This window comes from Trachypithecus francoisi, unplaced genomic scaffold (assembly GCF_009764315.1).
Source record: "Trachypithecus francoisi isolate TF-2019V2 unplaced genomic scaffold, Tfra_2.0 Lachesis_group20, whole genome shotgun sequence".
Classification (NCBI taxonomy): domain Eukaryota; kingdom Metazoa; phylum Chordata; class Mammalia; order Primates; family Cercopithecidae; genus Trachypithecus; species Trachypithecus francoisi.
In genome coordinates this window covers 41,007,250-41,034,217 of record NW_022681466.1, presented here as the reverse complement: position 1 = coordinate 41,034,217, position 26,968 = coordinate 41,007,250, and the positions used below count along the sequence as shown (strand labels likewise).

Sequence of the window (26,968 nt, the reverse complement as noted above, 5' to 3'; positions counted from 1 at the left end):
AAAGGATCACTGTCACTGAACATATGTTTTCCCATAACATATGAGAAATATGTCCAAAATAAATCAAAAATTTTTAAGAATATCTTAAAATATTTAATATGTGGGTCAGGTGCGGTGGCTCATGCCTGTAATCCTAGCACTTTGGGATGCTGAGGTGGTGGATCACCTCAGGTTAGGAGTTCAAGACCAGCCTGGCCAACATGGCGAAACCTGTGTCTACTAAAACTACAAAAACTAGCCGGACGTGGTGGCGTGTGCCTGTAATCCCAGCTACTTGGAAGGCTGAGGAACAGGAATCACTTGAACCCAGGAGACAGAGGTTGCAGTGAGCCAAGACTGCGCCATTGTACTCCCGGGCGACAGAGCAAGACTCTGTCTCAAAAAAAAAATTTTTTGGCCGGGCGCGGTGGCTCAAGCCTGTAATCCCAGCACTTTGGGAGGCCGAGACGGGCGGATCACGAGGTCAGGAGATCAAGACCATCCTGGCTAACACGGTGAAACCCCGTCTCTACTAAAAATACAAAAAAACTAGCCGGGCGAGGTGGGGGGCGCCTGTAGTCCCAGCTACTCCGGAGGCTGAGGCAGGAGAATGGCGTAAAAACCCGGGAGGCGGAGCTTGCAGTGAGCTGAGATCCGGCCACTGCACTCCAGCCCAGGCGAAAGAGCAAGACTCCGTCTCAAAAAAAAAAAAAAAAAAAAAAAATTTTTATATCTGTATCTGTAGCCACCAAAACAAACCACTGTAATTCTTTAACTCCAATAAAATTCGATATTAATAGTAATATTAAATTAATATTAATTAGTAAATTAGGTTAAATAATTGCATTAATTCAATTAGTAATTTTACCTATTTTACTCATGTAACATCTAAGGTATCTTCTGAACAATTATGAATCTAAAATGGAAGTTGTAGTTTATTAAATAGCTCCATTTCTAAAGGCTAGTTAAATATTTTAAGACTATCTAAAACTTCAACAAAATTAAATACTTTAATAAATGCTTCATGACTGATACGGTTTGGCTGTGTCCTCACCCAAATATCATCTTGAGCTGTAGCAACCATCATTCCCATGTGTCATGGGAGGGACCCAGTGAGAGGCAATTGAATCATCAGGTCAGATTTTCCTCATGCTGTTCTCATGATAGTGAGTAAGTCTCATGAGATCTGATGGTTTTATAAAGGGCAGTTTTCCTGCACATGCTCTCTCACCTGCCGCCATGTAAGATGTGCCTTTGGTCCTCTTTTGCCTTTTGCCATGATTGTGAGGCCTCCCAGACATATGGAACTATGAGTCCATTAAACCTCTTTTTCATTATAAATTACCTGGCCTTGGGTATGTCTTTATTAGCAGCATGAGAACAGACTAATACAATGACACAGATGAACTCTACAGTCAGTACAACATTGGTATCAATTATCTCCAGACTTACTGGATCCTTTAATATAAGTATTTCAAACTCCTAAATTTGTATTTTATACCATTAAGAACTGACTAATGAGGTCAGGTGTGGTGACTCATGCCTGTAATCCTAGCACTTGGGGAGGCCAAGACAGGCAGACTGCCTGAGCTCAGGAGTTTGAAACCAGCCTGGGCAACACAGTGAAACTCCATCTCTACTAAAAATACAAAAATAATGGCAGGGCATGGCAGCAAGCACCTGTAATCCCAGCTACTCAGGAGTCTAAGAGAGGAGAATTGCTTGAACCTGGGAGGCGGAGGTTGCAGCGAGCTGAGATCGCGCCACTGCACTCCACACTCCAGCCTGGGCGGCTGAGCGAGACTCCATCTCCAAAAACAAAACAAAACAAAAAAAAGAACTGACCAACAAAGATTATTATCAGTATTTACAGCAAAACCTCTGAAAGAGATCTAATATTTAAATAGAAAAATAAAATTTTTAAACAGGCCAAAAAAAGAGGTAATTTTTTGTTATGTTGGAAGGTAAAAGGCTTTTCTAAGCATAATATAAAAACCAGAAGCCTAGAGAAAAGGCTGACAGATGCAACTATTTAAAAGAAAACTTCTCATGCAAATCAAAACTACCATGAGATATCATTTCAGTCCAGTTAAAATGCCTTTTATCCAAAAGATAAGTAATAACAAATGCTGGCAATGATGTGGAAAAAAGAGAACCCTTGCACACTGGGTTGGTGGGAATGTAAATTAATACAACCACAATGGAGGTTCCTCAAAAGAAAATAAAAATAGAACTACCAATCCACCAATCGCACTCCAAGGTATATACTCTAAAAAAAGAAAATCAGTATATTGAAGAGATATTTGCACTCCCATGTTTATTGCAGCACTAATAACAATAGTGAAGATTTAGAAGCAAGCTAAGTATCCATCAGCAGATGACTGGATAAGGAAAATGTGGTACACATACACAATGGAGTACTACTCAGCCATTAAAAAGAATGAGATCCTGTCATTTGCAACAACATGGATAGAATTGGAGGTCACTATGTTCAGTGAAATAAGCCAAGCACAGAAAGACAAACTTCATATGTTCTCATTTATTTGTGGAAGCTAAAAATTAAAAACAATTGAACTCATGGAGGTAGAGAATAGAATGATGGTTATTAAGGGCTGGGAAGGGTGGTGGGAAGGTAGCAGGGGAGTTGGGATGGTTAATGGGTATAAAAAGTAGAAAGAATGAAGAAGACCTATAATTTGCTGGAACAATAAGGTGACTATAGTCAAAAAATAATTTAATTGTACATTTTGAAATAACTAAACGAGTATAGATTGTTTGTAACACAAAGGATAAATGCCTCAGATGATGGATACCCCATTTATCCTGATGTGATTATTATGCATCACAGGCCTCTATCAAAATATCTCATGTAACCCACAAATATATACACCTACTATGTACCCACAAAAATTCAAAATTAATTTTAAAAAGTTAAAAATAGAAGAAACCTTCTCTACACTAAAAAGTAGCATAAATCAAAAGACATTTACAGAGAAAAATACTTGAAAGACATATAAAAAAGAAGCGATACTTTAACATGCAAATTGCTCCAGCATTGATAACAAAATGGAAAAAGAGACTCTCTATACTATTAATGTTTACTTAAATAGACATAACCCTTTTTAACAGTTTTATTGAAATATAATTTATATATCATAAAATTCAAACATTTGAACAATACAAATCAAAGGTTTTTAATATATCAGAGAGTTATACAACCATTAGCACAATCTAATTTTAGAACATTTTAATCACTCTAAAAAGAAACTCTATATCCACTAGCCAAAACTCCATGCACTCCCATGCCTGCAGCACTACGCAGACATAACCTTATTTTAAGGACAACTTGTCAATGTCAATCTAAAATGTAAATGTGCCACCCTGTGACTGAGCTATTCCATTTCACATAATTTATTCTGCAAGAAAAGACACATAATACACAAAGATATGGACAGGGGTATTCTTGAAATACCATTTGTTATAGAAAAACACTCTAAACGGCCTATATGCATCAATAGCTTAATAAAATGTGAAATATCAGTAAAATAAAATTTATGCAATTATGAATAAGAATGGGGTGATATTTCTGATATGAAAAAAATCATCAGAATATATATGTCAGTCAAAAAGCAATGAAATAGGCCAGGCACGGTGGCTCACGCCTATAATTCCAACACTTTGGGAGGCCAAGGCAGACGGATCATAAGGTCAGGAGCTTGAGACCAGCCTGAGCAACATGGTGAAACAGCGTCTCTACTAAAAATACAAAAAATAGCGGGCATGGTGGCACACACCTGTAATCCCAGCTACTCAGGAGGCTGAGGAAGGAGAATCGCTTGAATCCGGGAGGCAGAGGTTACAATGAGCTGAAATTATAACACTGTACCCCAGCCTGGGTGACAGAGCGAGACTCAGTCTCAAAAAAAAGCAATGAAATGGTCTATATGTAGTATATGATCTAATTTTACTTAAGAATGAAGTAATCCTAAGAATTTTAAAGAGAATACCCATTAAATTTTCAGCAACAATTATCTCTGAAGAATCAGTTGAGAAAGTGATAAATACTTGAGAGCTAATATTTAATTTTAAATAAAGTTGACTCACTTAAAAGAAAAATATTTATGGTTTTAAAAATATTACCCAGCAACAATAAAGACATTTTTAGATGAGAACATGCACAAGAGTTGTTTTATAGGGACATGTAAGGCTCTAACAAACTTCAAAACAGAAGAGCATTCATCCGTATACTGACAATTGAATGTTGAATAAAAGGGATTTAAACAAGTAGACATAAGATTTTCTTTTTTTTTGAGACGGAGTCTCGCTCTGTCGCCTAGGCTGGAGTGCAGTGGAGTGATCTCCGCTCACTGCAAGCTCCGCCTCCCAGGTTCACGCCGTTCTCCTGCCTCAGCCTCCCTAGTAGCTGGGACTATAGGCGCCCGCCACCAAGCCCGAGTAATTTTTTGTATTTTTTTAGTAGAGACAGGGTTTCATCGTGTTAGCCAGGATGGTCTCGATTTCCAGACCTGGTGAGCACCCGCCTCAGCCTCCTAAAGTGCTGGGATTACAGGCATGAACGACCATGCCTGGCCATACCAATTTTCTAAAGAAAAACATATGTTTATAGAACATACAGAGAAAAGAAGAAAAAAACATAGAATATATTACCAGTATTTTTTATTTCTAGGTGTTGATTCTATAGGTGATTTTATTTCCCTCCTTACATATGTCTCTATTTCTCAAAGTGTCTTTAATAAAAATCTACCTACTTTCTTTTATAATTAGACATGCTAATTTAAAAGACAGATGAAACGAACATAGTTTTTACACAGGGGCAAATCAGCAGATACTTTTAAATATTGTACAATGGAGAAAAATATGATTTAAAAACTTCATCAAAATAAGTCAGAAATGACTATGTAATTGCACAAAGGATTATTTTAGAAAAATGTACAGTGAATATATTTTAATATATGGAATAAGTTTATGATTAAATGCAAACTTCTCAATGATGCCTCAAATATTTTTATAGTATGCCCAAAAGAAAAGCAAAAACATAAGGATTTAGGAAAAATAAAATCAAACACATTTAAAAATGAATTTCTGATGTAATGCATAATAGCTTCAAATGTTTTTTCTTTGAAAACATATGTGGGTGGGCCGGGCGCGGTGGCTCAAGCCTGTAATCCCAGCACTTTGGGAGGCCGAGACGGGCGGATCACGAGGTCAGGAGATCGAGACCATCCTGGCTAACACGGTGAAACCCCGTCTCTACTAAAATATACAAAAAATTAGCCGGGCGAGATGGCGGGCGCCTGTAGTCCCAGCTACTCGGGAGGCTGAGGCGAGAGAATGGCGTAAACCCGGGAGGCGGAGCTTGCAGTGAGCTGAGATCCAGCCACTGCACTCCAGCCTGGGCGACAGAGCGAGACTCCGTCTCAAAAAAAAAAAGAAAACATATGTGGGTGGCATTGGTATGTTGACTCCTGCCCCAAGTTGTCATCAACAAAATTTTCAAGTGACCACTTCCTTTCAGTTCGTTTAATTATTTTATGGTAAGCAGCCTCAATAGTAAGAATTAATACAAAATAAAATTAAAAGGAAAAATAGTTGGGAATGACTCAAAATTATTTTTATAATTAATGAATGACAATTTTTAGAAAAAGAAATTCAAAACAAGAGCTCAAAGGAAGGTATGTCTGAGTATAAGAAATATTACTCCCAAATTTGCTTTTTAAAATGTCATTTGCTTTTATTACAACAGTTTTTTTAACACCAGGATTACACAAGAAAGAAAACCCTGAGTCTGATGTCAGCAAGATGGCAGACTAGGACTTTCAAGCCCTTGTCCCTCCACAGAAAAATCAATTTGAACATAAACATGTACAAAAATACCTTCATAAGAGCTAAGCAAACAAGGTGAAATATAGCACAAAATAGGAAAAGACCTAACACAGAATGTAGAAAGGACAGTTTTACTCTGCAGTCTGAGGCTGCAGATTTTAAAATACTCACATCACCCCTCCCCCAACTCCAGACAGTAAAGCTTGGAGAGACCCTCCACTTGGGAGGAGGAAAGAAAGGTGAGCACTAGACGTAACTCAGACCCCGATGCCAGGTCAGTCCCAGTAAAACGCAGGACCAGGCAGGACTCTTCAGCCCTAGACTCCCAGCCAGTACCCCATGACTGACCCTGCAAATCCACCCTGGTACAAGGAAAATCTCACAGCCCCAGGCTTCAGACTGGCCCAGTAGATTTAGTCCCTGGGTCCACCCCCACCCCATGCTGATCCCAGCAGCCACAGCATCCAAACTAACCCTAGTGCTAGACTGACCCCAGCAGCCTAAGCTTCAGCTCCACCCCAGAGCCAGACCAGCCCTTACAGACTAGGGTTCCTGGCTAGCCTCTGTAGCCCCAGGCTCCAGGTCAGCTCCCAAGACCCAAGACTCCAGGTCAGTACCCATAGACTGAACCTCTAGGCCTAACTTGGCACAATGCAAGATCCCACAGTCCCAGGTTCCAAAGCCAGCCCAGCAGACTCAAGTCTCTGGACTCACCACATTGCCAGGCGGGTCAGCGACTTTATGCTCCAGACTATTCACAGCACAACGCTGGCCCCGACAACTTCAGGTTTCAGGCCTACCCAGGAACCAGGAAAGCCCCCAGAATCCCTAGTCATCAGGCCAGCACCCACAGACTCAGCCTCCATGCTGGCCCATGTGAATATAGGTTCCAGACATACCCAATGACAGGCCAGCCCATCTGGCCCCAAGCTCCAAGCATAACCCAGGATTCAGAGCCAGGTCAGCCAACACAATCCCATGCTTTAGACCCACCCAACCTCCCAGTCAACACCTCTGGCCCAGATCCCAGGCCGGCCGCTGGGGCCCCAATATCCGTATTAACCCCTGTGATCCCACATTCCAGGAGACTCAGGGTCCAGGCCTGACTAACAGACCCAGGGTCCAGGCTCATCCCAATAAACTCTGGTGCCAAGCCAGCCCTCAGAAACTAAGATTCCAGGTCCATCCCTACAGAATCATGACCCAAGCCCACCCCTGCACACTCAGGCCCCACATCTGTCCCAGTGAACCAAAGAACCAGGCCCATCCCAGAATCTGTCCGGCCCCTGCAGATTCTGGCTTAAACCCACCCTAGAACCAGGTCAGCCCTTGTGGATCCAGGCTTCAGGCTAGCCCTGGTGGATACAGATTTCAGGCTTACCATACAGACCCAAACTCCAAGCTCACTCCCATGGACCAAAACAACACATCTACCCAGTGGATCCAGGCTCCAAGCTCAAACATGAGGACCAGGATACCAGGCCCACCCACTTTCTGACTCTGCCTGAGGATTGTAGGAGAGAGCCTACCAATAGGCCAAACAGCCTGCCCAGAGTTTCTGGACAGGCTGAATAGTGACTGGCTTTCTCAAATGAAGCCAGTCTACAAAGACGATAGTAATTTCCTACTTCTTCAAATGTGCAGACACCAATATAAAGCAACAAGCAACATAAAAAAACAAGGAGACATAACCCCAGCAAAAGAAAATAATCTCCCAATAGCTGACCCCAAAGAAATGAAAATATATAAACTGCCTGACAAATAATTCACACTAATGGTTTTAAGGAAGCTCAGTCAGCTTCAAGAAAATACAGAGAAATAATTTAACGAAATCAGAAAAACAGTAAGTGTACAAAATGAGAAATTTAACAGAGAAATTTTTTAAAAATTCAAATTCTGGAGCTGAAAAATGAATGAAAAGAAAAATATAACAGAAAGCATTCACAACCAAATTGATCAAGCAAAACAAAAAAAATTCTGTAAACTCAAATATACAGGCTATTAGAAAATACGCAGTCAGAGAAGAAATAGGAAGAAGACTGGAAAGGAATGAAGAAAGTTTACGGGACATATGGGATAGGATCAAAAGAACAAATATTCAAGTCATAGGGGCTAAAGAAGAAAAAAAGAGACAAAGGTGTAGAAAGTTTAAAGAAATAATAGCTAAAAACTTTCCAAATTGAGGGAAATATATATATATCCTGGTACAAAAAGGTCAAAAGTCTCCAATCAGATTTAATTCAAGCAAGACTATACCAAGGCACATTACAATCAAACTGTCAAATATAAAGAACAAATGGAGGATTCTGAAAATATCAAGAGAAAAGCAAGTTATATACAAGAGACTTCCAGTAAGACTAGCAGTGGATTTCATGGAGGAAATCTTACAGGCCAGAAAAGAGTAAGATGACATATTCCAAGTACTGAAAGACAATAACTGCCAACCAAGAATATTGTGAGTGGCAAAGCAGTCTTTGAGAAATAAAGAAAAGATAAAAATGTACTAAGACACAAAAAAGCCTTAGGGAGTTCATGACCACTAGACTTGTCTTACAAAAATGCTCAAGTGAAATCTTGATGCTTAAAGAAGAAGACACTAATGAATAACAAAAAAATACATATAAAAGGATAAAACTCACCAGTAACAGTAAGTAAACAGTCAAATACAGAATACTCTAATAATATAATGTTGTGAAAATGACTTATATCTTTAGTATGAAGATAATATATTGTTTAAATATCATAGCCACAATAATTTCTTTCTATACAATATAAAAAGGTGTAAACAATCAACAGAGTAAAAAGACAGCCTGCACAATAAGGAAAATATTTGCAAGCCATATATTGAATAAGGGGTTAATATCCAAAATATATATGGAACTCAAACAACTCAATGGTAAGAACACTAATAACCTGATTTTAAAATGGGCAAAGGATCTGAAGAGACATTTCTCAAAAGAAGACATGCAAATAGCCACCAGATACATGAAAAACTGCCCAACATTCCTAATCATCAGAGAAATGCTGATTAAAACAATATTGAGATATCACGTCACACCTATTAGAAGGGCTATCAACAAAAACGGCCAGACCAGCCCCTACAGACTAAGGTCCTGGCTAGGAATTGGATATTGGTGCCCCAGCGGCCCAAAAAGAAAAAAGATCAGTATTAGAGGGGATGTGGAGAAAAGAGAACCCTTGCCCAGTGTTAGCAGTAATGTAAATCAGTGCAGCCATTATAGAAAAACAACATGAAGGTTCCTTGAAAAATTAAAAATAGAAATATATGATCCAGCAATCTCACTACTAGGTATAAATCCAAAGAAAATGAAATCGGTATATTGAAGAGCTATCTGCATCCCAATGTTCACTGCAGCAATAGCCAAGATATAGAATCAATATAAAGTGTCCATCAACAAATAAATGAAGAAAATGTGATATATACACACACACATACACACACACACACAATGAAATGTTATTCGGTTTTCAAAAAGAAGGAAATCTTGTCATTTAGTACAACATGGATGAACCTAGAGAACACTATGTTAAGTGAAATAAGCCAGGCACAGAAAGGTAAATACCACATGATCTCACTTATACGTGGATTCCATAAAAGATGAACTCACAAAAGTAAAAAAAATGGTGGTTATGAGGCCAGGCGACAAGGAGTGGAGTTGGGAGATACTGGTCAAAGGATACAAAATTTAAGTTAGATGAGAGAAATCAGTTCTAGAGATCTATTGTACAGCATAGCAACTTTAGTTAATAACAATGGATTGTATTTAAAAAATCACTATGAGAGTACATTTTAAGTATTCTCATTACAAAAAAAATGATAAGTCCGTGAAGTAATTCATATATCAAGCTCAATTTAGCCATTTGACAATGTGTACATATTTCAAAACATCACGTTGTACACAGTAAACATATACTATTTTGTCCAGGTATGGTGGCTCATGCTTGTAATACTAATGCTTTGAGAAGTCAAGGCAGGAGGATCGCTTGAGGCCAACAGCTCAAGACCAGCCTGGGAAAAACAGTAAGATCCCATCTCTACGAAAAAAAAATTTAATTAGCTGGACGTGGTGGCACAGCTATAGTCCTGGCTACTTAGGAGGCTGAAATGGGAGGACTGCTTGATCCCAGTGAGCTCTGATCGTACCACTGCACTCCAGCCGGGCAAAAGAGAGACTCTATCTCTAGAAAAAAACAAAAAACAAAAGACAAAACAGAAAGACAAACCCTGCCTACCATGCATCACATTTCATATTTGTTTCAAATATAACCTCTTCCTAGAATATACCATTATTTTAACTAAAACCTGAAAACCTAGATTATATAAAATATTAAAACTATATTATCAATTGGGTTTATCAGCAATATCTCAATCCTACCTCTTTCTCACGTATTCGAGAGAGAAAATGATCATCATGGAAACTGCTGGATTTTCTCAGGCTGAATTTCGGTGTCATCTGCTGAATGAACAGGAGTTATTTAATACGTTTTGAGATCTGGTTTATCCTTAATCCCAAAGAAAACTCCTAAATTACCTGCAGCCCATACCAAAATAGTACTAACATTGCAGGAAAAAATCACTTCCAAGTGATAAAATTCAATTATCTTTCCTAATGTAGATCTGCATTATTTTCTATAAATAACTTGGTGATTATTTTATTTTAAAATACCTGCCCCTAGAAAAAGTCCAATGGATTTCTCACATACCAGAGAAACTGGGATAGGCTTCTGTCTCAGGTATCGAGGATTTTCTATCTGAAAATTTAAAAATAAAATAAGGATTTATTAATTTTGGAGTTTTTATTATTTGATAAAATACAGAATTAAGTTGCCATATGAAATATTTTCTAGATTTCTTAATATTTAATTCATTTTTAGAATGGGTATTGTATGATACATTTTTAGTGGCTCCCTACAAATAAAATATAAAACATAAACTCCTTTGCATGCCAAAATGAACCTACATGATCCTCTCACTGCCTAACTGCCCACTCTCATCTTCCATTACCCTTCACCTCACATTTTATGCTCCCAGGATCCACAATGCCTTATATTACCAGAACATGGCAGATGTTCTCATGCCTGTCCACCTCTGAATTTCTCTGCCCAGCCCTCCAAACCCTATAAGCACATACCTATTTGTTCTTAGAGTCTCAATTTAATCACTGCACTCCCAGATGTATTTGGTATATGAATCCTTAAACATACCTTTCCAATAGCAAAGAGAACACAAAATTCCTTTGTGACTCCCCCTAAATCTCCCTTTCAGATTCATCTATCTCCACCATACCCCACATTCCCAGGACATCAGACAACTCGTTTTAACTTAAAAGCACTATACAGTCTCCCATGTCTGAGTCTTTGCAACCTGTAAGATCATTCCCCCAACTTCTACACATGGTTAACTTACTCAAGACTCACAGTTTAAAAATCATCTTCCCCAGGAAACTTAGTTCCTACTACTCCAGTAGTACCCTGGATGCTGGTTCCCTTTTACAATCTGGCATCTCCCTGTTTCGAAACAGTGTGGACTCTGAAAGCAGAGACCATGACTGCCCTGTTCACCACTCTATCCCTAACACCCAACTCAGCGCCCAATGAATATTTCTTCGGAAAGAAGGAAGAAACAAGAGGAGAGAAAGGAGTAACCTGTACCTGATTCCACCTTCTTATCAGCTCCTAAAGTATCCCATGTCCACTCTCTCATAGCCCTTATGTAATACTTTGAGTGTTTATCAGTATGTCTCCACATCTCTCTCTTTGAACAGAAGGAGTACAGGGATGATGTCTTCTCAGTTCTGTATCTCTGGTACCTAGCACAATATCTAATGTATAGTAGCCTTTCAATAAAGTATTTATTACATGAATATACTATATGATAAAGTAGACATACTGATAGTTATCTCTACTATTTCACTCATAAATAAAGTAATAATTAAAAATCATTACCATGAAAGTCTAATTTCTTCATATCACAAACCTACAAATTACTACATGGATAATCTCACAAAGTATATGAACACTAACCATCACTTCAACCTAGGGTAGGGGTTCTTACCCTTGTTAAATTAAGATTAACCTAAAGCTGCCTCCTCACATATTTTTAATTCAGCCTAATTTCTCCATACATGGTGAACTGTAACCTAACTGGATGTGTACACAGACTACAGCCTACTCTTGTGCCACTCACTGAGTTTTGGCCCAAGGCAATCAATTGTTCAAACCAGATTCAAATAAGGCAAAAGCAGAGCTGTAACCAATCCTGCTGTTTCTGTACCTCGCTTCCATTTTTTGCACGTCACTATCCTTCTTCTGTCCATAAATCTTCAATCATCCAGTAGTGCTGCAGCTTCTCTGAACCTATTATGATTCAGGGGCTGCCTGATCCATGAATCATTCTTTGCTCACTAAACTCTGTTGAGTTTAATTTCTTTAGGGTTTTTCTTTTAACATCCTAGAGTGTACTATGAGGATCAAATGATAAATATTTCAAATATAAATTACTGGATTCTACTTCTCCAAAATCCCATTGTGTTTTCAAAAAGCTCCCCAAATTATTTATTATGGTTAATAATTCTTGAAAATGAACAATTCACACCCAATTTGACAATAAAAATAAGGGTGAATGAAGAATCAATTAATCAAAAAATGAAGAAGTCATAACATTTATAATAGAATGTAATCAAGTAAAACTTAAAAAGAGTATAGCAATAGACAGGATATAAAGTATAATTATTTTAGCATCTAGATTAAAGGAAATACACAAAACAATTTTCTTTCATGTGAACGCCAGTTTCTAAAAGGTAATGGCAACTGTATGAATTTAAATGTCTCTCCCCATCCTTCAAAGACCCATACAGATTGATAAAGAGACCAAATAAAAATGCCCATCATTCATGACTACATCATAAAAAGGAGAAACAGAATACAAATCCCTGGATTAACACGTAGGTGGCTAAATAAAGATAACAAATCAGCAGAATTAGATCCTGAGCCAAACCAGAGTGGTAGCACGGGGGAAAAAAGGAAAGTACTCAGGGTCCTAGTAGTGGTGGAACTAAATATCATCAAACAATGACCTGTCAAAGAAGAGTGGCCTAACTTAGGCAGGCCATACAAAAAAATTTAATGGCTCAAAGTGCCAGAGATGGGCACAAAAGGAGGAGCTTGGAAACTACAAAGAAACCAGAAAGGCAGTTCTAGGAAGGAATCACTTCTGAGGTAGAGAGAAGCACCTTTGAAGGAAGGTTGTTCATGATAAAGGGAAAGAAAAAAGCAGCTGAAGATAAGGGCCCTACAGAAACAAGACAGAATCAAAGAATCAAAAGAAGACAAGCCATGGCCGGGCGCTATGGCTCTCGCCTGTAATCCCAGCATTTTGGGAGGCCAAGGCAGGCAGATTACCTTAGGTCAGGAGTTCAAGACCAGCCTGGCCAACATGGTGAAACCCTGTCTCTACTAAAAATATAAAACTTAGCAGGGCATAGTGGCAGGTGACTGTAACCCCAGCTATTCAGGAGGCTGAAGCAGGAGGATCTCTTGAACCCAGGAGGTAGAGGTAGCAGTGAGCTGAGATCATGCCACCGCACTCCAGCCTGGGTGACAAGAGCGAAACTCTATCTCAAAAAAAAAGAAGACAAGCCAAGCTAACAACCACAAAAGGCACCGTTTGTTAAAGAAATTAAATTTCAGTGTAGCAGAGGAGGAAATAAAGTAATAAACTGTCACTACAGTTATCTTTTTTCTCTTGTACAACTCTTTTTTTTTTAAGATTAATTAACTAATTAATTAATTTTTTTGAGACGGAGTCTCGCTCTGTCGCCCAGGCTGGAGTGCAGTGGTGTGATCTCAGCTCACTGCAAGCTCTGCCTCCCGGGTTTACACCATTCTCCTGCCTCAGCCTCCCAAGTAGCTGCGACTACAAGGGACTGCCACCAAGAAATAAAGTAAGCCACCCACTACCACTTCCCACACAGTCACTGGCTATTACTTGTTCAGAAAAATCTAATGGATAATCACGAACAGAAAAAGAATCCAATATCCACAAAAACTTATAATATAAAATAGAAAAATCAAAATCAAGACCTGCCAGCAGAAGGAAACACTTTTTTAAAAAGCTTATAAATACAGGCAAACAGTAATACAGCCTTCCTTTTGATTCCCATGTCTCCCTACTCTCATACATCAAGGTTTTTGTGCAACCCACTTAAAGTAGGACACTCCCCTACATGTCAATACTTCATAATATTTTTGTTCCACCACCACTAGGACAACACATATTCAAATATAACTTTAAATAACTTCAGGCATAAAAATACTACAAATCAAAATAAAGACAAAAATAGAAAGATCTTAAATAGGAGGTGACTAGATTCAGGAAAAAAAAACATGGAACAGTAACACAAAAGTCATCCAAGAAATGAAGACTAAATTAAGAGTTGTACAAGAAACAGGCCAGGCACAGTGGCTCACGCCTGCAATCCCAGCACTTTGGGAGGCCGAGGCAGGCAGACCATGAGGTCAGGAGATCTAGACCATCCTGGCTAACACGGTAAAACCTCGTGTCTACTAAATATGCAAAAAAACTAGCCGGGCGTGGTGGCGGGCGCCTGTAGTCCCAGCTACTCAGGAGTCTGAGGCAGAAGAATGGCGTGAACCCGGGAGGTGGAGCTTGCAGTGAGCCGAGATCGCACCATTGCACTCCAGCCTGGGCGACAGAGCGAGACTCCATCTCAAAAAAAAAAAGAATTCAAAAATTCCACAACCATTCATGATTTTTTAAAATATCCTGACAAAATAGAGACATTCTTAATTTGATAAATGGAACCTACCAAAAAAACTGTAAGTAAGAAAAAAACTACAAGTATGAAAAACCGGCCAGGCACAGTGGCTCACATCTGTAATCCCAACACTTTGGGAGGCTGAGCTGGGCGGATCACCTGAGGTCAGGAGATTGAGACCAGACCGGCTAACATGGTAAAACCCTGTTTCTCCTAAAAACACAAAAAATTAGCCAGGCATGGTGGTGCATGCCTGTAATCCCAGCTACTCAGGAGGCTGAGGGAGGAGAACTGCCTGAACTCGGGAGGTGAAGGTTGCAGTGGACCGAGATAGTGCCATTGCACTGAATGAATAAGAGCGAAATTCGATCTCAAAAAAAAAAAAAAACATGAAAAACTGAAAGCATTCCCTTTAAGATAGGGAACAATACAATGAGTACCACCCACTATGAATATGCTCCTATTCGACACTGTAGTAGAATCCTAAACGGCATTTTTTAAAAAGAGGAAAAAGGAGGAGGGTAGAAAGAGAGAAGAGGATACAAGATTAGGAGTAAAAACTAGAACACCTCATCATTTGCAGATACCTCTCTACACAGAACTCTATGAATGAATAAATAAACAAATAAATGATAGAACTAATAAGAGTTTGGCAAAGTTGCCAGATGCCAAATCAACATATAAAAGTCAACTGCGATCAAAGAGGCAGAGCAAAATGTTCAAATAGAAGCCTTTAGCAATTTTCCCCACAGCACGAACACCAAATTGAACAACTATTCACATAAAAAAGCACCTTCATAAGAAGGAAAAATCAGGTTAGTGATCACAGCACCTGGTTTTAGCATATTAAGGAATGAGATGCCAAAGAAGGTAAGAAAGACAGTCTTAAATCGCCTACATCAGCATTCCCCTATCCCCCAGCAGTGGCTACATGGCATGAAGAGAGAATCTGTGTATTTGGGGAAGGGAGAGCACAGTGATTGTGGCATTTTGCATTGAAACTCAGTGCTGCCCTGTCACAGCAGAAAGAAACAGCAGGCAGAATTCAGCCTGCACCCACAGACCTATCCTACAAGAAATGTTAAAGGAATTTCTTTGATCTGAAAGGAAAGGACATTAATGCACAATAATGAATCATCTAAAGGTATAAAACTCACTGGTAAGAATACAGAAAAACACAGACTATTGTAACACTATAATTGTGGCATGTGAACTACTCATATCTGAAGTGGAAAGACTAAAAGATGAACCACTCAAAAATAATAACTGTAACAATTTTTCAAGACATAGTGTAATAAGACAGAAACAACAAAAAGTTAACAAGTGGGGGGATGAAGCTGAAGTGTAGAGTTTTTTTATTAGTTTTCTCTTTGCTTGTTTATGCAATCAGTGTTCAATGATCAGCAGTTTAATATAATGCGTTAAATTACATGCACACTTCATGGTAACCTCAAGCCGAAAAACCTACAAGAAATGCACAAAAAATAAAAACCAAGAAATTAAAACTTACCACGTGAGTAAATGGCTTTCATTAAAAGGAAGACAGGAAGGAAGGAAAAAGGAAAAGAAGACCACAAAACAACTAGAAAACAACCAACAAAATGGCAGGAGTAACTCCTTACTTATCAAGAATAACATTCAATTTAAATGAACTAAACTCTCCAATCAAAAGACATAGAGTAGCTAAATGAAAACACACCTGGGTCATGCACAGTGGCTCATGCCTATAATCCCAGCACTTTGGGAGGCCATGGTGGGTGGATTACTTGAGCTCAGCAGTTCAAGACCAGCTTGGGTAACATTGCAAAACCCTGTGTTTACAAAAATTCCAAAAATTAGCTGGACTTGGTAGCGTGCACCTGTAGTCCCAGCTACTTGGGAGGCTGAGGTGAAAGGATGGTTTGAATCCAGGAGTCAGAGGTTGCAGTAGCCAAGATCATGCCACTGCACTCCAGCCTGGGTAACAGAGCCAGACCCCATCTCAAAAAAATGAACCTAAAAAATATTTACAGAACATTTCATCCAAAGGATGAATAGTAAACACTCCTCTCATCCACATATGGATTATCCACAAGGACAGACCATATGTTAGGCCACAAAACAAGTCTTTAAAAATTTTTTTTGAATTTAAATTGCATCAAGTATCTTCTCTGACCATGAGTTAATAAAACTAGAAATCAATAACAAGAAGAATTTTGAAAACTATACGAACAAATGGAAATTAAATATGCTCCTGAATGACCCATGGGTCAATGAAGAAATAAAGAAGGAAATAAAGAAGGAAATCTTCTTGAAACAAATAAAAATGAAAATACAACATACCAAAATCTATGGGATACAGTAAAAGCAGTAGTAAGAGGAAAGTTTATAGCAAGAAGTATCAACATGAAAAAGGTAGAAAAACTTCAAATAAACAACCTAATGATACATCTTAAAGAATTAGAACAGCTAGAGCAAACCAAACCCAAAATTAGTAGAATAGAAATAATAAAGATCAGAGCAGAAATAAATGAAATGAAAATTTTAAAAACACAAAAAATCAACAAAACAAAAAGTTAGTTTCTTCAAGAGAAAAAATCAACAAGCCTTCAACCAGATGAAGTAGGAAAAAAAGACAGAAGATTCAAATAAAATCAGAGATGAAAAGGAGACATTACAACTGATATGGCAGAAATCAAAAAATCATTAGAGGCTACTATGAGCAACTACATGCTAATAAATTTGAAAACTTATGGCCGGGCGCGGTGGCTCAAGCCTGTAATCCCAGCACTTTGGGAGGCCGAGACGGGCGGATCACGAGGTCAGGAGATCGAGACCATCCTGGCTAACACAGTGAAACCCCGTCTCTACTAAAAATACAAAAAAAACTAGCCGGGCGAGGCGGCGGGCGCCTGTAGTCCCAGCTACTCGGGAGGCTGAGGCAGGAGAATGGCGTAAACCCGGGAGGCGGAGCTTGCAGTGAGCTGAGATCCGGCCACTGCACTCCAGTCCGGGCGACAGAGCGAGACTCCGCCTCAAAAAAAAAAAAAAAAAAAAAAGAAAACTTAAATGGATAAATTCCTAGACACATACAACCTACCAAGAGTGAACAAGAAAGAAATCTAAAACCTGACCAGAACAAAAACAAGTAATAAGATTGAAGCTGTAATAAAAAATCTCCCAACAAAGAAAAGCCTAGGACCCAATGACTTCACTGCTGAATTTTACCAAACATTTCAAAAAGAACTAATATCAATCCTACTCAAACTATTCCAAAAAACAGAGGAGGAATGAATATTTCCTAATTCATTCTACAAGGCTAATCTTACCCTGATATCAAAACCAGACAAAGACACATCAAAAAAAGAAAACTAGAGGCCAATATGACTAATGAATATTGATGCAAAAATCTTCAACAAAATACTAGCATACTGAATTCAACAACACATAAAAAAAATCATTCATCATGACCAAGTAGGACTGATTCCAGGGATGTAAGGATCGTTCAATATAGGCAAATCAATCCATGTGATAAATCATAACAACACAATGAAGGACAAAAACCGTATGATCATTTCAATTGATGCTGAAAAAGCATTTAATAAAATTCAGCATCCCTTCATGATAAAAATCCTGAAAATTTTGGGAAAGAAGAAACATACTTCAGTACGTCAAAAGTCACATACAACAGACCCACAGCTCATATCTGTATTGAATAAGGAAAAACTGAAAGCCTTTCCTATAAGATCTGGAATATAACAAGATGGCCACTTTCATTAATGTTATTCAACATAGTACTGGAAGTCCTAGCTAGAGCAATCAGACAAGAGAAAGAAATAAAGGGCATGCAAATTGGAAAGGAAGAAATCAAATTATGCTTGTTTGCAGATTATATAATCTTATATCTTAAAAAAAACTTAAAAGACTACAACAAAAAACTATAAGAACTGAGAAACAAATTTAGTAAAGTTGCAGAATACAAGATCAACATACAAAAATTAATAGCATTTCTATATGCCAACTGCAAACAACCTGAAAAAGAAATCAAGAATGTAAATTCCATTTACAATAGATACAAATAAAACACCTAGAAATTAACTTAAATAAAAGAGTGAAAGATCAGTACAACAAAAACTATAAAACACTAATGCAAGAATTTGAAGAAGTGACAAAAAATGAAGATATTCCATGTTCATGAATTGGAAGAATCAAAATTGTTAAAATGTCCATACTACCCAAAGCAATCTACAGAGTCAAGGCAATTACTATAAAAATACCAACAACATTCTTCACAAAAATAGAAAAAAAAATACTAATATTTATATGGACCAAAAAAACAAAAGACTGAGAATAGCCAAAGCTATCCTGAGCAAAAAGAATAAAACTGGAGGAATCACATTACCTGACTTCAAACTATACTACAGAGCCACAGTAACCAAAACAGCATGGTACTGGCATAAAAACAGACACACGCACCAATGGAATAGGATAGAGAACCCAGAAGTCAATCCATATATTTACAGGGAACTTATTTTTGACAAAGATCACGAGAATACATACAATGGGGAAAGGATAGTCTCCTCAATAAATGATGCTGGGAAAGCTGGATATCCACATGCAAAACAATGAAATTAGAGCCCTATCCCTTGTCATACATAAAAATCAAATAAAATGTAGGAAAAACTTAAATCTAAGACCTCAAACTAGGAAACTACTAAAAGAAAACATTGGGGAAACTCACTAGGACATCGGAGTAGGCAAAGATTTCTTGAGTAAATATCACACAAGCACAGGCAACCAAGCAAAAATAAACAAATGGGATCTCATCATGTTAAAAAGCTTCTGCACAACCAAGGAAACAATCACAAAAAATGAAGAGACAAGCCACAGAATGGGAGAAAATATTTGCAAACTACCCCTGTGACGAGGGATTAATAACCAGAATATATAAGGAGCTCAAACAACTCTATAGGAAAACAAACTAATAATCTGACTTGAAAATGGGCAAAAGATCTGAATATACATGTCTTAAAAGAAGACATACAAATGTCAAACAGGCATATGAGAAGATGTTTAACATTACTGATCATCAGATAAATGGAAGTCAAAACTACAATGAGATATCATCTCACCCCAGTTAAAATGGCTTCTATCCAAAACACAGGCAATAATAAATGCTGACAAGGATGTGGAGAAAACAAAACCTTTATACAATGTTAATTTCCATAGTGGCAAACTAGTACAGCCACTATGGAAAACAGGGTAGAGGTTCCTCAAAAAACTAAAAATAGAACTAACATAGATCCAGCAATCCCACTGCTAGGTATATACCCAAAAGAAAGGAAATCAGTGTATCAAAGAGATACCTGCATGCCCATCTTTGTTGTAGCACTGTTCACAATACTGAAGATTTGGAAGCAAGCTAAGTGGCCATCAACAGATGAATGGAAAAAGAAAATGTGTTACTTATACATAATGGAGTACTATTCAGCCATAAAAAGGAATGAGATCCTGTCATTTGCAAAAACTTGGATGGAACTGGAGATCATTAAGTTCTGTGAAATAAGCCAGGAACAGAAAGACAAACTTCACATGTTCTCAAATATTTGTGGGAGCTAAAAATTAAAACAATTGAACTCCGCAGATTGACAGTAGGATGATGGTTCACAGAGGCTGGGAAGGATAGAGGAGGTTGGGGAAACTGGGTATGGTTAATGGGTACAAAAATATAGTTAGAGAGAATGAATAAGATCTAGTATTTGATAGCACGATAGGGTGATACAGTCAAGAGTAATTTATTGAACTTTTTAAATAACTGCAAGAGTGTAATTGGATGGTTTGTAACACAAATAAAGGATCAATGTTTGAGATGACAGATATCCCATTTATCCTGATGTCATTATTATGTATCATATGCCTGTTACCAAAATATCTCATTTACCTCATAAATATACATACCTACTATGCTCCCATACAAATTTAAATTTTTTTTTTACATTAAAAAAAATCAACTCCATTTCTGAAATGAGTAAAAATCATCTAGGAGAAGAGTTTACAAAGATATAATTTCTAATATACTGCACAATTCTAGATAAACTGACAAAATGATACCCTAGACCTTTATAGAGCAAATAAACTTTATCAAAAGATTAGGGCTAAAGATTGAAAAAAAAATAGACAGTTGAATCCATTTTGGACAGTCTCAATGTTGCAAAAAATGTCAGTTCTTAAGTTGATCTAGCAATTAAATGTGATCCAAACCAGAATTCCAACAGGGTTTTTGTAAAACTTATAATGACCTTATAAAATGTATATAAACAAAAATGGGGCAAAAGTAGGCAAGACATGCCTGATGAAAAAAATCAAAGTGGGGCAATTGGCAATTTATAAAGATATAATTAAACCGTCCAGACACGGTGGCTCACACCTGTAATCCTAGCACTTTGGGAGGCCGAGGCAGGCAGATTATGAGGTCAGGAGATCGAGCCCATCCTGGCTAATACAGTGAAATCCTGTCTCTATTAAAAACACAAAAAATTAGCCAGGCATGGTTGCACACAACTGTAGTCCCAGCCACTCGGGAGGCTGAGGCAGGAGAATCACCTGAACCCGGGAGGTGGAGGTTGCAGTGAGCAGAGATTGCGCCACTGCATTCCAGCCTGGCAATGAAGTGAGACTCTGGCTCAAAAAAAAAAAAAAGAAAGAAAAGATACAATAAAACTATAGTAATGTAGACAAACAAATTGAACCAACTAGAAATTGGCAGAAAGAAACTCAAGTATACTTATTTGATAATGTGATTTGTGAAAGATCTAGCATTGCCAATTTTTGAGAAAAGAATGGAGTGTTCAATAAACAGAAGAATATAAAATCAGATCACTTCCTCACACCATATATAATAAATGGATTAAATGTTATCATTAAAAGCAGAATTATAAAAACTTTCAGAAGACAATTTAGAAGAATGATGTTATGGCCTCAATCTAGAAAAGATTTGCTAAAACAATAAATGAAAAAAAAAAAAGCATAAATACAAAAAATCAACCCAAGATGGATTAAAGACTTAAATGTAAAACCCAAAACTATAAAAACCCTGGAAGAGAACCTAGGCAATACCATCCTGGACATAGGTCCTAGCAAAGATTTTATGACAAAGACACCAAAAGCAATTGCAACAAAAGCAAAAATTGACAAGTGGGATCTAATTAAATTTAGGAGCTTCTGCACATCTGCACCACAAAAGAAACTATCAAGAGAGTAAACAGACAACCTACAGGATGGGAGAAAATGTTTGCATCTGACTAGGGTTTAATATTCAGCATCAATACGGAACTTAAACAAATTTACAAGAGAAAAACAAACAACCCCATTAAAAAGTGAGCAAAGGACATGAACAGACACTTCTCAAAAGAAAACATACATGTGACCAAGAAGCCTATGGAAAAAAAGCTCAATATCATTGATCATTAGAGAAATGCAAATCAGAACCACAATGAGATACTATCTCACACCAGTCAGAATGGCTACTACAAAAAAAATTAAAAAGTAACAGATGCTGGCAAGGTTGTGGAGAAATAAGAACACTTACACACTGTTGATAGGAATGTAAATTAGTTCAACCATTGTGGAAAGCAGTATGGCCATTGCTCAAAGAGCTAAAAGCAGAACTACCATTTGAACCAGCAATCCCATTACTGCATATACACCCAGAAGAATATAAATCCTTCTACAGTAAAGACACACGCAAATGTTCATTGCAGTACTATTCACAATAGCAAAGACACGGAATCAACCTAAATGCCCATCAAAGACAGATTGGATAAAGAAAATGTGGTACATATACCCACGGAATACTATGCAGTGATAAAAAAGAACGAGATCATTTCTTTTGCAAGAACATGAATGGAGCTAGAGGCTATTATACTTAGCCAACTATTAAAAACATAGGAACAGAAAAGCAAATACTGTACGCCCCCACTTATAAGTGGGAGCTAAATGACAAGAACATATGAACACTAAGAAAGAAAAAATGGACACTGGGGTCTACTTGAGAGAGGAGGGTGGGAGGAGGGGAAGGAAAGAAAAGGGAACTACTGGGTACTGGGCATAACACCTGGGTGATGACATGTGTATGTAGCAAACCTTCACATGTACCCTTAAACCTAAAATAAAGTTTTAAAAAAGCATCAATAAGAGAGAAACTAATAAACTTGACCATTTTAAGAACCTCTCCAAAAAATATATCATCAAGAAAATAATAAAAACAAGTCATAAACTGAGAGATGTTTGCACAAATGATTAGTCTCCAAAACATGTAAACAAGGCCTTTAAAAACCAATGAAAAGGCTGGGTGCGATGGCTCACGCCTGTAATCCCAGCACTTTGGGAGGCCAAGGTGGGCAGATCACCTGACATGAGGAGCTCGAGACCAGTCTGGCCAACATGGTGAAACCCCGTCTCTACTAAAAATACAAAAATTAGCTGGGCGTGGTAGCAGGCACCTGTAGTCCCAGCTACTTGGGAGGCTTAGGCAGGAGAATCGCTTGAACCTGGGAGGTGGAGGTTGCAGTGAGCCAAGATCACGCCATCGCATTCCAGCCTGGTGGACAAGAGTGAGACTTCGTCTCAAAAAAAAAAAAAAAAAAAAATTCAATGAAAAAAAGATGTCAACAGACTTGAAAAAAATGCGGAAAAATACTTAGGGCACATTTCACTGATGAGGAATTATGAATGGCTCATAAACATATAAAATATGGTCGGCCGGGCGCGGTGGCTCAAGCCTGTAATCCCAGCACTTTGGGAGGCCGAGTCGGGTGGATCACGAGGTCAGGAGATCGAGACCATCCTGGCTAACACGGTGAAACCCCGTCTCTACTAAAAAATACAAAAAAACTAGCCGGGCGAGGTGGTGGGCGCCTGTAGTCCCAGCTGCTCGGGAGGCTGAGGCAGGAGAATGGCGTGAACCCGGGAGGCGGAGCTTGCAGTGAGCCGAGATCCGGCCACAGCACTCCAGCCTGGGCGACAGAGCGAGACTCCGTCTCAAAAAAAATAAATAAAATAAAATAAAATATGGTCAATATACTTACAAATATAAAAAATATAAAGTAATATCACAATGAGGTGATATTTTACAATTTTATAGATTGGCATAAATTAAAAATTTACAATAAAAATGTTCAAGATGTGAAACACTACTAGTGGCGTATATGAATTGGTACTTTTACTCTGGGAAACAATTATTAAGATAATAATACAATCTACCTCAACATGGTACCAGAGAAATGCACATATTCTTCAATAAATAACACAGTACCAGCCTGGTGTGGTGGCTCACGCTTGTAACCTCAGCACTTTGGGAGACCAAGGCAGGTGGATCACTAGAGGTCAGGAGTTCAAGACCAGCCTGGCCAACATGGCAAAACCCTGTCTCTACTAAAAATTTTTTTAAAAATCAGCAGAGCGTGGTGGTGCGCACACCTGTAATCCTAGCTACTTCAGAGGCTGAGGCAGGAGAATCGCTTGAACCCAAGAAGCAGAGGTTTCAGTGAGCCAAGATCGTACCATTGCACTCCAGCCTGGGCGCCAGAGTGAAACTCCATCTCATAATCCCAGCTACTCTGGAGGCTGAGGCAGGAGACTCATTTGAACCTGGGAGGTAGAGGTTGCAGTGAGATGAGATCGCACTATTGCACTCCACCCTGGGCAACAAGCGCCAAACTCCATCTCAAAAAAAAAGTAAATAAATAAAATAAAATAAAAATAAGTAGCACAGTGCCATATACACACTGCAACTTGAAAAATGGAGGCAGCAAATTTCCAGCAGGAAGCAAAGTCAGGCAATTAAATATGTACCGGCTGAAGGTATATATATGTATATGTATATGTATATATATACACATATATTAGGTGATAATTCTTTATTTTTGGAATGTTGCAGGGTTTTGTATAAAGCAGCATAGAAAGTAAGTTCTTCAAAGATACATGCAATTCTGCAAATATACAAAAAACTAATTCATGAAGCAGAATCAAATATAAAGGAAAAAATAAAGAGGAAACAGGAACTTTCAAAGATGCTCAAGCTCTAATTAAGTTTAAAATTTAAAACCAAAAGCCAAGAAAACCATCTGTGATTTATTTTTATTCAGCTCTACATTTACAAGCAGGGTACAAAATATTGGTTCAGCTAATTACAATGTAGCATTTCAACTATGCAGAAGTAACTCCTATTTCATTCTCTTCATCTTTAAAAGCCATTAAATAAAGACGCTAAAGACTCATTCTAGCATCATAAATTTCCTTTCTCAAGTTGACAAATAAATAGAAAATGTGTATTCTGATTTTTTAAAGCAATAATAAACACTGTAAACAACAGTGAATTATGTTGTTATTCATTTACAATACACTGGGTTTATTTCATAACCATTTTAATATGCATTGGAAATTATTCATGGTAAAGCATGTTCTTGAGTCTATTTGGGGGAAATAAGCAATCTCTTTTCTGATTTTGTAACAGCAGCCAGATGTGCTTTGAAGTTCAATGTTCCCACTTTGTAATCCACAAGTAACATGGAACTTGAAGCAATCTGTAAACAGTCTTAACATTTACTTTTTTTATGCTCTTTTAGAAAAGTTCTTGTTCTCTCATACTACCTCAAAAAAAAAATACCACAATAAATGTCCAAAATGGAAAATAAAAAGGACTTAAATGAAACACCGAAGTCAAAGAAAATATTGTATAGAAAGCAAAGCTGAAAATAATTAAGTTCCAATGGCACGAATAAATAACATGTCTGCACATTTCTTGCTTAACAGGCAAACAGAATCACAATAATAAAATATGTAATAACTTAGGCTAGACATGAAAACAGACATCTGAATACTTTTTAATGAAAACTGGCTTTTGACATTTTATTTTGTTTATTTTTGTAGCAGACTTGTTTGTTGGTTGTTAGGGTTTTCTGTCCACTTGTTTTTTAAAATTACTTGGCATTTGGTCAAACTGACATAAGCAAAGAACCTCTTATAAAGTAATGGTTATCAAATAGAGAAGTTTTACATTTCCAGAAAAATTAAAAGGCACTTTATCTGATATACTATCTTAGAGAGAAGGACTTTGTCAAGCAATATATTACCAGCAACACAACTAAAATAAATGTTTTTAAATCACAGCATCAGTCAGAAGTGACAAAACTCTCTCCATAGAACAAAATTAATTCACTCTTCAACACCGAATTGAATATGCTCCAAAATTATGTTCTTAAGTCAGTATTTTAGAACTTTAAAACCATTTTCCACAGAAAATTTATAATACTATATTCCAAAAGGATTCTTACGCAGAACAGAGAAAAAGCACTTACATAGGAATAGGAAAAAAGGCAGACAACAGGGAAACTGACAAAGCTTTCAGTAAACACATTACTCTGAGAGGCTATCCAAATTGACAATAAACATATTAAAATGCACCTAACTTTATTAGTCATCAGGAAAACACATAATAAAACCACACAATACATTGTCACTAACTACTCTCAAGAATGGCCACTTTTTTTAATTACAAAAAAAAAAAAATTACCCGGACAGGCGCGGTGGCTCATGCCTGTAATCCAACACTGTAGGAGGCCAAGGCAGATGGATCATCTGAGGTCAGGAGTTCGAGACCAGCCTGGCCAACATGGCAAAACCCTGTCTCTACTAAAAGTATAAAAATTAGCTGGGCATGGTGGCAGACACCTATAATCCTAGCTACTCAGGAAGCTGAAGTAGGAGAATCACTTAAACCTGGGAGGCAGAGGCTGCAGCGAGCAGAGATCACGCCACTGCACTCCAGCCTGGGTGACAGAAATGTGGGAAGCCTGGCCATTGTACTCAGTGTGGCCTTCATTTTGGGGCTAATGTGACAGCTGCCCTCAACAAGCCCCGAAATGAAGGCTAAAGCAGGTCTCAATCAGCCCCAAAATGAAGGCCACACTGAGTACAATGGCCAGGCTTCCCACATTTCTTGCAGGAAGAACAGAGGAAGAAAATTTTGACCCAGCAGAGGGTTAGAAAAAAATTGACCCAACTACAAGACAAGGGAAGGGTAAGTAATGAAAAAAGTATTTACCAACTTTTCCTCGAAATTTGTAATGTTCCTTACACACTGATTCATTTTATATACCAGCAGATACAGTGCTTACCTATAATTGTGAGAGCTCTGTATCTACCATTATGATCTCTTTTCAACAATTAACATTGTTTTTTTGTCCTCTCTCTTGTTTCTAGATCACACTAAAGACATCATAAGTTTTCTGTTTTATTGTTCTTTGCAAAGATCCAGCTTCTGTTGCATTGATTAGTTCTAATGCTTTGGGGAAAATTTTGATTGTTTC

The 26,968-nt window shown here is 37.9% G+C and overlaps 1 protein-coding gene across 11 annotated transcripts in view; it reads right to left on the bottom strand.

Annotated features, from left to right (window-relative positions):
- Nucleotides 1–26,968, bottom strand: part of CEP112 (centrosomal protein 112) — a 564,728-nt gene that overhangs the window by 454,316 nt on the left and 83,444 nt on the right. For 8 of the 11 annotated variants that reach the window (XR_004430727.1, XM_033183912.1, XM_033183919.1 and 5 more), the window contains 2 exons: nt 10,549–10,596; nt 10,221–10,301 (listed from right to left, as the gene is read on the bottom strand). Coding sequence is in view for 10 of the 11 variants with exons in the window: in XM_033183912.1 (XP_033039803.1) it covers nt 10,221–10,301; nt 10,549–10,596 (129 nt within the window). In the remaining variant the exon portion in view is untranslated. The remainder of the gene's footprint in view (nt 1–10,220; nt 10,302–10,548; nt 10,597–26,968) is intronic. The other 3 variants (XM_033183914.1, XM_033183913.1, XM_033183916.1) reach the window with 1 other exon arrangement.